Source organism: Chinchilla lanigera, unplaced genomic scaffold (assembly GCF_000276665.1).
Source record: "Chinchilla lanigera isolate Chin_1 unplaced genomic scaffold, ChiLan1.0 scaffold00136, whole genome shotgun sequence".
Lineage (NCBI taxonomy): Eukaryota > Metazoa > Chordata > Mammalia > Rodentia > Chinchillidae > Chinchilla > Chinchilla lanigera.
Genome location: NW_004955537.1, coordinates 2164030 through 2176083, shown reverse-complemented (window position 1 = coordinate 2176083; position 12054 = coordinate 2164030). Strand labels below are relative to the sequence as shown.

General features: G+C 42.5%; 1 protein-coding gene across 16 annotated transcripts in view; it reads right to left on the bottom strand.

Annotated features, from left to right (window-relative positions):
* Ccdc30 (coiled-coil domain containing 30) overlaps positions 1-12054 on the bottom strand; it is a 120855-nt gene that overhangs the window by 31742 nt on the left and 77059 nt on the right. For all 16 annotated transcript variants that reach the window (XM_005410602.2, XM_013507761.1, XM_005410601.2 and 13 more), the window contains 2 exons: positions 8869-9023; positions 2973-3117 (listed from right to left, as the gene is read on the bottom strand). In XM_005410602.2, coding sequence (XP_005410659.1) covers positions 2973-3117; positions 8869-9023 — 300 coding nt within the window. The remainder of the gene's footprint in view (positions 1-2972; positions 3118-8868; positions 9024-12054) is intronic.

Below are 12054 nucleotides of genomic sequence, written 5' to 3'. Positions count from 1 at the left end.
GAGCTTTCAGTGCATGGTTAGGATAGAATGGTGATGACTTCCAAGCTGCTTTCATGTGGAACACTAAGCTGGAAGCTTTCCTAAAGCCCCTGAAGGATGGGGCTCTGAGAGCTCCCGGCCAGTGAAACACGGAGGCTCAGGGTGGGCGATGCTCAGGGAGGGCACGGGAGCTCCACGGCTCTTCCCACTTCCCCTGCCCTGTGCATCTCTTCTGTCTGGCTGCTCCTGAGTTGTATCCTCTTATAATGAGCAAATGAATTAGTAAGTCAACTGTTTTCCCGAGTTTTGTGAGCCATTCTAACAAATGGCCAAACCTGATAGTGGGTTGTAGAACCCCCAGGTTGGTAGCTAATGGTCAGAAACAGGGCGATGAGGGAAAAGAGACAAGAAAGAAGGGGAAATTATGTATGTATCTATATACAGGATAGCTAATGTAGTTGTACACTGACTTCTATTGCTTTACTGAAAGGAACAGTTAATGATTACTTCTTTGATCAATCTTGCGTGTCTCTATCTGTTTTCCTGAGAAACCACTTTGAAGATATCACTATGTAATACAGCAACCATTGTTAATTTCCTACCACTTTGTCTGTAACTCTGTATTGTTTGCATTGTTCTTATGCTATTTTGTAAATGGATGTCTGTTTGTTAATATGTTTTGCTTCTTTTATTTTTAAAATAAATAAATAAAAAAAGAAACAGGTGAAAAACTGGACTTGCAATTGGCATCTCAAGTGGTGTGGAGCCATGTGACGCGGAGCCTTGGGGCATGGAGCCCTTAACTAATGGAATCAAATGCTGATTCCAAGAATGTGTGTCAAAGTGGATTACACCTGTGTACACCTACGGGGGAATGGAAGAGCTGCTCGATGTGTGTTGGGGGGAGACCACTCATCTGGTGTCAGAAGTGCTGTGAAGGGTGTGAAGGCCAGGAGGCAGAAAAAAGCTAGGCAGATATGGCACAAGTCTTGAATAGTTAACCTGAAGTAAACTAGAAGAGGGGCTTAAGTGAGTTAACATACCAGAGGACCCAAATAATGAACTTAATCAAACTATCAGAGCCTAATGTACTGCAAGGAACAAAAAAGAGGTCTTTCAGCATATGGGAGAAGCCTTGGAGAAAGTAAAATGCTTTGTGGACACCAGAGGCCAGCCAGTGCCCAGGAGCATCCCTGCCCTCTGTCATGTTCATCTATAACAAAAACTGTAGAAAAAGCCATCGGGGACTGGGGATTTAGCTCAGCAGCACAGCGCCTGCCTGGCAAGCGCAAGGTTGTGAGTTCAATTCCTGGTACTGGGAAAAAACAAAAAAAAAAAATTCAATAAATCAGAAGGATAAATCTAGGAGTCACTGATGAGGAGGTAATCTGCTATTTTTCACAACCCTTAGGCTGTAACTACTTGTTAGATCTTTCTTGCATGTCTTTGTTTTCCTGAGAAACCACTTTGAATATACCACGATGTATTACAGCAGCCATTGATAATTTCCTACCAATCTGTCCATAACTCTGTAATGTTTCTGTTGTTCCTATGCTATTTCATAAATGGATGTATGTTTGTTACTATGTGTTTTCAACAACAACCATTGAGAATACTCAATGATTATTTAATTGATCACTCCTGTATAGCTCTATTTGTTTTCCCTAGAAACCACTTTGAAGAAACCAAAGTATAGTACAACAACCACTGATAATTTCCTACCATTTTTGTCTATAACTCACTATTATTTGTCTATTTGTTTTCCTGAGAAACTATCTTGAAGATACCAATAGGTAAAATAACAACCATTGATATTATCCTACCACTTTGTCCGTAATTCGGTAAATCCCTCTATTACTATGTTGTCCTTCTTTTACTCTTGAAAAGAAGAAAAAAGGCTAATGGATTTAAACATCTATGGTGTCCCTCTTGTGGAACCCCTCTCTGACAAGCAGGGAGTTTTTCCTTCTATTCTTTCCAATAAACATACCTTTGTGCATTCCCCACTGCTCGCTGTGTGCTGCTTCATTGCCCCAAGACAAGGACCCAGAGCTAGAGGGAGCCAGTTGCAGTGTGAGTATAGAGAGAAAAACCAGCGCTGGTTCCCTCTTTCTCCTTTGGCACCGGCACGCAGACGAATGGGCGGAAAGCAGATGAGACCCGGTAGGAGCTCAGGGAGAGTCCTGCAAATTCCTCACTTTGGTGCCACAGGAAGTGGCTTCCTCTTGACTTCTGAACTGGATTTATTGAAAGCCCACAGCTGTTCCTTCTGATCTTCTGTTCTCTCTCTGCTGTCCCTTCCAACAGCGTTGTGAGGATCCTTCCCCCTGTATTAAATCCTTCGTGCCTGTGCTGGGGTTCAGGACACACCACCCCAACACATGCCCTAGGAAACTGGAATGAGCCATCCCAAAATATACTTCTTTGGAATATTTGAATATACTTCATATTATTCAGAGAAACTGCAGACATAGGAGTAGCTCTGAACAGCTGTCCTGCTGTAGAAGAAATTTATATGTATACATGACATCTAGACTTGTACAGCTTATCTGTGTTAGGAAGAGGGCTGCTACAGGCTACTTTTATTACCTGAGAGCCTCTCGTTTGCATGAAGACAATCCCCGACCCCCAAAACCTGTCCCCATCACACCCCAGAGCCCCAAGCCCCCACTCTTTCCTGTAGCTCAGGATGTCATATAAATTTCTGTCATCGGACTCTTGTTGAGTCTCACATTTTTGATGTCCTCGCGTGTGCACATAATTAAAGGTCATGCACCTTATGTCAGTTTCACTTGTAGCTCTGCCAAGGAACCTAGAAGGGTAGAGAGGAGCCATTTCCCTCCCCTGGCGCCTGACATGCCCACGGCAGGCAAAGCTTTCCTGGCAGAACTGTGACTAAGCTGAGTGAGTCCGGTGCTAGGCTCTCACAAGTCACCTTCACTCAGGCCCGTGTAAGCAGGAGCAGTGAGAGGCAGATCTGCTCCCTTTCTTACCTCGTCACATTTTCTTTTCTCATTTTCCAGTTGGTTAAGTAAGGCCTCGTGTTGCTGAGAACTGGTCATTTCCAACTGACTCTCTCTCTCCTGTAAGGTTCTCACTTGCCTTTGTAGTTCATTTACATTCTGATCAAGGAGTTTCCTGAGGACAGTGAATGCACAGTAAATCACACTGTGTATCGCCACATTTTGTGAAGAAACTTAGACCTAGAATTTGCATGCCATCACAGGGAATTGTTTTTAATTCAGGGAAGCAGGATATGTGTCCATAAAATGGAGGGAATAACACCAGGAACCTCCTTTATGATAGAAGCTCTTCGTAGTTATCTCTCTCACTATTAAAACAACCCCATGAGGAAGAAATAATTTTCCTTATTTCAGAGAGGAGGAAAATGTGGCCCAGAGAACAGCTAGGACAAGGTGGAAATAGGGCGCTAATCTTGGATCCCCTGTTCATTCTTTTTTTTTTTAAATTAAATTAAATTTAATTTATTTTTTGGTTTTTCTCCAGTACCGGGAACCGAACTCATAACCTTGCGCTTGCCAGGCAGGCGCTTTTGCCGCTGAGCTAAATCCCCAGCCCCCTTAATTTAAATTTCTTTTTTTTTTTTTTTTGTACTGGGAATTGAACTCAAGACCTTGCGCTTGCCAGGCAGGTGCCTGTGCCACTGAGCTATATCCTCAGGTCCCCCCCCCCCCCGGTTCATTCTTTGTCACCGCTTTATACACTGAGCCCTTGATCTTGTGGGTTCAAATTAGGTTTGGCAGTTACAAACACTGCTATAACTGAATCATGAATGAGCCTACATTTGATGAAGAAATTCACCCCTCTTCCTAAAGAGCTCTGTTGGCACTTTACTCCTTTAGAGTGAGTCTCTTTCTCTCTCTTTCTGTCTCTCTCTGTCTCTGTCTCTCTCTTTTTTTTTGAGACAGGGTCTCTCTTTGTAGTTCAGGCTGGACTCAAACTTGAGGTGATTCTCCTGCCTCAGCCTCCCCGAGTGCTGGGATTACAGGTGTGCACCACCACACCCAGCTCTTAAAAGTGAGTCTCATTAGACTAGTTTGTGGAAAAAGTTTCAGAGGATTTCTGAGGATTTCAGACCAAAGTTCTCTGGACTTAGGAGATTCATTTTGAAGAATATGATGATGATAATGATGAATTAGTATTGGTAAGCAAAATTCTCACCTATAATGCTAGGACAGTAAAATACTATCTTTGGACAAATAAGTTTGCTTTCTCTAGCTTTAGTATTCTAGGAAACCAACAGATTATTGGGAAGATTTATATCTGAGACCTGGGTTTATACTTCTATCTCTAGTTCTTGTGTTTCTCGGTACAAGTGCATCTTCCCTAAGCATTGCTGTACTTGCCTTCTCCCACTCCCACCCATCACGACACCAACATTCCTCCTGTCGTTTCTGTTTATCTAATTTACTGTGTGTATATCTGTGCAATTTCCTGCTATTATTGCCTTCTTTTTGGTTCTATTTTTAGTTTCTGATCAAGGAACCACACTAAGAGGTAAGCCTTGAAAGTGGAAACTGAAATTGAAAAGCAGGAAGTCAAAATTAAAAGAGCAACTCACAAACATGTTAGAAATTAGTTCATATGTTATATATAGAGAGTTTTACGAAGTAAAGGCTGGGAGAAGCTGCGGTTTGATACGACACCTCTTTTCCCTATGGACTGAGCTTCTTTCCCAAGTCACCCTCTACAGAGCAGCCAGTGCTTCTGCAGATTTTGACCTAATCATCTCTCTTTCTCCCTCTCCTCTTCCTCTCCCGCCCTCCTTCCTCCCCTCTTCCTAGCCCCCTCTTCCTCCCCATCCTCCTCCCCTTCCTCCTCCTCCTTGTCCTCTTCCTCCTCTTCCTCTTCTCCCCCTCCCTCTCCCCCCTTCTCCCCTCCCTCCCTCCGTTTATCAGTGCTGGGATCGACACCAGGGCTGTAGGCATGCTAGCTAAGTGCCCTCTCATGGAGTTGCAGCCCCAGCTTAATGAGAGATGTTACAAAGATTTGGTCTTATGCAGTCACAAGCTCTGATTTCATAGCCCACGTGGCTGTCATCTTTGTGTCATATGTGGGAGTTTAAAGTCTACAGGACAGGGCTGGGATATAGCTCAGTGGCACAGCGCCTGCCTGGCTAGCGTGAGGTCCTGAGTTCAATTCCTGGTACAAAAAATGTCTACGGGACAACAATGAAGTGAAGATGGCCATAAAATAGGTAGAGCATCAGCAAGCTGGAACCCCTGAGGAGGGATGGGGACTCATGCTGGCTCTCACCACCTCCAACCCTGATCAAGTAGGTGTCCTGCAAGAAAAGCTGTCACCCCTGTCAAGGTGCTCAGGAGACACCTAGCTCAGGAGAAGGAGAAGCTGAAGAAGGATCCGGGGCGGGTGGAGCTATTATAGGCCTGGCTGTTGCCTCATGCTGAGGTGAGCGGCAGATATGTGCAACATGTGTAAACTGCAAAAGAGCCTGCTCAAACCTGCCAAGCGGAGGAGACAAAATGCTGTACTTTTGTCCTTCTCCACGAATCTCTCTCTTGTGGTCCACTCTAACCAGAAACGTTCCTTCAAGGAATTCTGGGAAACATTTTATCTTAGCCAAGTTGATAGATTATAAAAGCCACTACTAAAAAAGTGTTATTGTAATATTTGATACTATTGTTATTACTATTATCACCATTTTCTTCAGTGATGTGAGAAGAGTTCATTTGGCCAGAACAGAATGGGGATAAGGAAGTGACAAGAAAATGAGATTAGAAGGTAAGATAGGTCTGTGTCATGCAGAACCTAACAACCCACTTTAAGGAGTCTGGATCTGTTCGTGAGAGATACTGGTCTACAGTTTCCCTTTTTTTTCAGTCTTCTCAAGACAGGGTTTCACTCTGCAGTTTAGGCTGGCCTAGAACTCACAGTGATCTTCCTGCCTCAGCCTCCCAAGTGCTGGGATTATAGGTGTACACCACCATGCCTGGCTCCCTTTCTTGTAATATCTTATTTTGGTATTAGAGTAGTGCTTTCCTCAAAAACATTAGAAAGGGTCCTCTATGCAATTTTTCTAGAAGAAATTGTAAGAAGTTACATTCTTTCTTAAATGTTTGGTATAATTTACCAATGAAACCTTCAGAGCCTGCTGCTTTAGTTCTGGAAGGTTATTAGCTATTGATCCAATTTTTTTCTTGAGATTCTGGTCTTGCTATGTTTTCTGGATGGATGTTGAACTTGTGGGGTAAGTGATCTCGCCTGTCTCAGGCTCCTGGGACTACGGATGTGTGCTACCATGCCCAGTGGGACTCAATTACTTTAGTAGATACTGAATAGGCCTATTATGATTATCTGTTATTACTCTTAGTTTATGTCTTTCAAGGAATTGGTCTATTTCATATAAGTTATCAAATTTGTAGGGCTAGAACTGTCCTTTAGTATCCTTTTAATTTCCATACGATCAGTACATATACTGATCTTTCATTTCTGGTATTAGTAATTTGTATATTTTTGGTTAAACTAGCTGGAGTTTTGCCAATTTTATTAGTCTTTCCAAAGAACCATCTTTTGGTTTCATCAGTTTTTCTCTATTCTTTTTCTGTTTTCAGTCTCATTGACTAGTACTCTCATTTTTGTTTGCTTTGGAGTTATAATGCTCATCATTCTCTAGTTTCCTAAGGTGTAAGCTTAGGTTATTGATTTTGATTTTTCCACATATATTATATTCAAAATTCAACCAAGGATATTATATTATGTTCAGTATCCAACCATATGTTCAAATTATATATGAATTCTATATATATATATACAGTGGTGAAAGTTTCCCTGCTTTTGCTGTATTCTACAAATTTAAGTTGAATTTTCATTGTCATTTTAGTTTAAGATATTTTAAATTTCTCATGACTCGTTCGTTGACTCATGTGTGATTAAGAAGTATGCTATGGCCGGGCATGGTGGCGCACGCCTGTAATCCCAGCACTTGGGAGGCTGAGGCAGGAGGATCACTGTGAGTTGGAGTCCAGCCTGGGCTACAAAGTGAGTTCAAGGCCAGCCTGAGCTGCATAGTGAAATCCTGTCTCAAAAAGGCAAAAAAAGAAAGAAAGAAAGAAAAAAAAAGAATATGCTATCTCTGAATTCTTGGGATTTTCCATCCTTTTTTGTTAGTTTCCTAATACCTTCTCACTGCAAGCAGCTGTGCAGCATTCTGTTCCACAGTGTGACGGCTGGTTTTGGCTGCTAACTTGACCAGCTTGAGGGAGGCCTAAACAATTGGGAAGCAGATGTCTGGGCGCCTCGAGGTGTCTCCAGAGAAGACTGGCGTGTGGGTCAGCGAGCTGAGTGGGGAGGACCCGTCCTGACTGTGGGCAGCACCACTCAGCGGGTGGGGCCAGATGGAACAGAAAGGGAGAAGAACAGAGAAATGTGCTCTCCTGCAGGTTTGGCTCTTCTGAGTGGGACATTTTTCCTGCTGTTGTCGCCCTTTGGCATCAAGCTCCAGGTTCTCCAGCGTGTGCATGTGGACTTGCACCAGTAGCTCTCTGGGGAGTCTCAGGCCTTTGGCCTCCTCCTGGGGCTGCATCCTCGGGGCCTCTTGTTCTGAGGCTGGCGGCTTCCCGGACTGAGCGGCGGCTGCTTTCCCCGCTCTCCAGCCTGCAGATGGCCACTGTGGGACCGCTGTGCCGCTGGTCGCATGAGCCCATGCGTTAAATCTCCTCTTATCATTAAGTTTGTTTTATTGGTTCTATTTCTTTGGAGAAGCATAATACACTTATATATTCACAGACATAACGCAATTTATGTAATGTCTTCTATTCATGTTTCTGAGACTGTCTCATTATGTTTCTCTGACGGGCCTTGAGCTCCTGTGTTCAAATGACCTTCCTGTCTCAGCCTCCTGAGTAGCTGGGACTACAGGTGCCCACCACTGTGCCTGGCTTAATACATCTTTCATACTTTTTTTTGCTATAATGAGTAATGCTCTAGTCAATAGCTTGTATATGATCCTGACTGTACATTAGCTAGAAAAAAAAATGGTGGTGGGAGTGACAAAAAAGAGGCTAGAATGGGAGGCGAGGCATGGTTCATGCAGAGTCTAACAAGCCACAGTGAACAGTGTGGACTTTACCTTCACAGGAATGGGGAGCTACAGAAGGATTTTAAGGAGCATGGGGTAGACGGTGTATGTGAGTCACTCTGAATTACATACAAATAAAAGGCCTTGATCACTGAAGTCCAGGGTACCCAAGCAGATGCGTTAAATAAGAATCATAATAGTAACCATAATTTTAGAAAAAAAAAAAAATAGATGACAGCTCTTATCTGGTAGTTGTTTTTTCGATGAAAATACCTAAACTGGGTGTGGTACTGCATGCCTGTAATTCTAGCACTTAAGAGGCTGAGGCAGGAGGATTGCTGAAAGCTTGAGGCCAGCCTGGGCTACATAGTGAGTTTAAGTCCAGCTTGAACTACATAGTGAGATTCTGTCTCAAAAATCCAAAAGAGATGGCTATAAAGTCACTGGAAACACTCTGAATCCACTTAGTGCATAAATACAAAACACCAGCCTCATCGGAGTCTGAATTTGTGCCAGTCACCCCACAGAGTTGGAAAAACACATCCCAGAATATCATGTTTTGTGGGCACTCCAGTCATTTGAGAAAACTGTGCACCAGGTGTGCCCCAAAACAAGAAGACAAAGGTCTCTAGGAATCCCACAGGCTGGCGCCAGAGTCAACCAAAAACATAAACCATCAGTCTTATTATTCTAAGTGCTGAAGAGAAGACGTCGTGCTGCGGCTTTCCTTCGGCAGACAGAGAGCACACACTGAACGGGAAGGGGGCGCTGCTCCTGAGCTCAGTCCTGCTCAAACCCCTGCAACACCGAGCGGGCTCTGCTCCTCCTACCTCTTCTGCTGCTCTTCCTGGTACTGCTGCTTTAACTTAGCTTCGTTTTCTGTTGCTGCATTGATCTTCTCCTCTAGTTGCCTCCTCCTCAAAGTACAAGTGTCTGTGAGACAGACGTTACGAGCATGTTCTAATTTCTGCTGCAGGTCCAAAATCTTGAATGAAAAGATTTATAAGCAAAATTTTAGGACGAGTGTGACCATTTTTTGAAATTCGAGAAACAGCATACCGCTGTCAAATATAGCATTGCTTCTACACAAATCTGACCAAGTAGGAAGTACGGCTACTTTTTACTTTAAAATAAATGACTTAATATTTGCTCTGTGTAACACATGCATATAATTCAGTGTTGACATATAAAAGAAGCTATTTAGTGAAAGGAATTCTTCCCCTTCACATCCCATTTCTTCCCAGTTTTCTTCCTCCAGAGAGGTAACCGTTGTTATCAGGGTTTTTGTAACCTTCCAGAGATACTTTTTCTACAAATATTTCTTCCAGAGTACATTTTTCACAAATATTATACAGTTATCCTCCAGATACACAAAATTTTATATAAATAATGATGTACTATATATGATTATATGCCTTGCTTTTATTTTATTTATTTATTTATTTATTTTGTCTTTTTGAGACAGGGTCTCCCTATGCAGTTCAGGCTGGCCTTGAGCTCACTTTGTAGCCCAGGCTGGTCTCGAACTCACAAAGATTCCCCTGCCTCAGCCTCCCGAGTGCTGGGATTACAGACATGCACCACCACGCCTGGCTCTCCCTTGCTTTTAGAAATAACTGCATACTTGGTGTTTTCCATACTTTGTGCACAGAGTTGCCTTCTCCTGCACATTACATGCCACACTTCTGGAAGCATAGAGCAACCTTTCTTAACCAGCCTCGTACTGAGGGACTTGGTTCCAACCTTCTGCTCCTACCAAAAAATGTCTGTTGGATAAGATACAATTTTCTAGGGCGAAGCCTATCAGAATTACTTGTTTGACCCATAATGCCAAATGGCCTTCAGAGGTATTAGGCCAATTTATACTTCTAATTCTAACAGTGATATGCAAGAGCACACAGTCTCCAGTGTGGCTGGATGAATAACACCTCAAAACAAAATAGAAATCTCTTATAAACTGAGTACTTATTAACATACCACCTGTCACCAATAATAGGTTCTTTAGTGCCTTGGTAGAACTGAGAGTCCGATATTTCAGTTTGAAATAATTATATTTTAGAATCTACATTTTAGATCAAGAATGTAATCAAAACAAGTTTTGCTGTACATATCTCCCTTTAAATGTGTTTATTTATTTTTTCATAAATCCTTATACTGCTTAAAATTATCATTGGTACATAGTAGGTGCTCAACAAATATTTGTTGAATGAATAGATTTCAGTAGGATATCTGTTCCTCCTCTAATGTACTTCTGACCCAGCAAGGAATCCTTTACAATGGTTTGATATCACATTCACCACACACATTCAATGAATGCCGGCTGAAGGCAGCCTTTCTCTAAGAGCAGAGCTTTCTGCATCAATTCCAAGCTCTGGCTTCTAGGTCCTTTAGAACCTTCACAGCACAGGACAAATGATAATGCAGAATGATTCAGAGCAGTGGCCGTGGGCTGCCTGCCACACGAGGCAGGTTCAAGTTCCTCGGAGCTGCTCCTTTCGTTCTGCCTCGGAAGTGTTTGTTTTCAGTGCTGCAGAGAGCCTCACGCGTGCTGAGGAAGCTCTCTAGCCCCAAGCTACATCCCAAGCCTGAGAATTTTTTTTTTTTGGTACCGGGAATCGAACTCACGACCTTGCTCTTGCCAGGCAGGCGCTGTGCCACTGAGCTAAATCCCCAGCCCCGAGCCTGAGACTTTGTAATTAAACATTTTGTGTCTTAATTCCAGACACAAACATCACAGCACTGGCTGCCAAGGACACTGCCAAACTTGTGAACCCGTCACCAAGTTTAAGAAAGAGAACATTTCCAATACATCTGAAGTCTGCTCTGCGGTCTGTGGTAACCCCTTTCTGATCCACAGCAGAGGGAACTACTGTATGTTAATCATGTCCTGGTCTTTTAAAAATAACAGGTCTCTCTATATGATAGTTTTTATTTTGTATTAGTTTGACTTTTTTTTTTTTTAAATCAATGGAATCATACTGTTGTTTTGGTGGCTTCTAAAACATCAAGCCAGGCATGTGGCATATGTCTGATCCCAGGACTCTGGGAGGCTAAGGGAGGCAGACAGCAAGTTTGAGCCCAGTCTGGAGGGAAAACAACCAATGGTATATTGAACTACAGCTACTGTACCTAGTTCCTGTATACAACGACTTATTTATTCTGTCTGTGTTTACGGACCTTTGGGCTGTTTCTGCTTTTCTGCCACTTGGAACAATGTCGCTGTGAACAAGACTGTACATCCTGTCTCCTGAGACGTATGTGAAGCACAGTAGTTTTTCTAGCATTTATGCCAAGCGGTAGATGTGTTAGGTTGGATGATATATACATCTTTATACTAAGCTTCTCTTCCAACTGAAGTCAGTACATAAGATTTCCTGCTACACCAAATCCTCACAAATATCTAGTGTTACCTATTTTAAAAAATTTTATCAGTCTTTATCAGTTTTACCAATTACTTTTTTTTTTGTCTTTTTGAGACAGGGTCTCGCTATGCAGTCCAGGCTGGCCTTTAGCTTACTTTGTAGCCCAGGCTGGTCTCGAACTCGCAAAGATCCTCCTGCCTCAGCCTCATGAGTGCTGGGATTACAGGCATGCACCACCATGCCCAGCACCAATTACTTTTCTATGGAGTGATAACATGGTAAAGTTATACATCTCTTAGGGATACTCAATGAAGCTTCATTTGTATAACTACCTCCTAGATCAGGAAATAGACTACTTCTAGCACCACAGAATATGCCTTCATTCATGTCTATTCTTAGTTTATTCACCTCATAAAGATAACCACTATCCTATCTGCACAGTTTAATTTAATTTAATTTTATTTTCAATATCAGGGATTGAACCCAAGGTTAGCATGTTGCCACCTGGCTTCAAATTTGGCTTTAACATTGGATTTTTAAAGTTCAGTCCAGGTTGCTATTACTATCTTTTTGATATCTATTTGATGTACATGGCTTGATGAAATGACTTTTGCTTTAAAATTTAATCTCAAAGCTGAATATCAAACGTGTAGC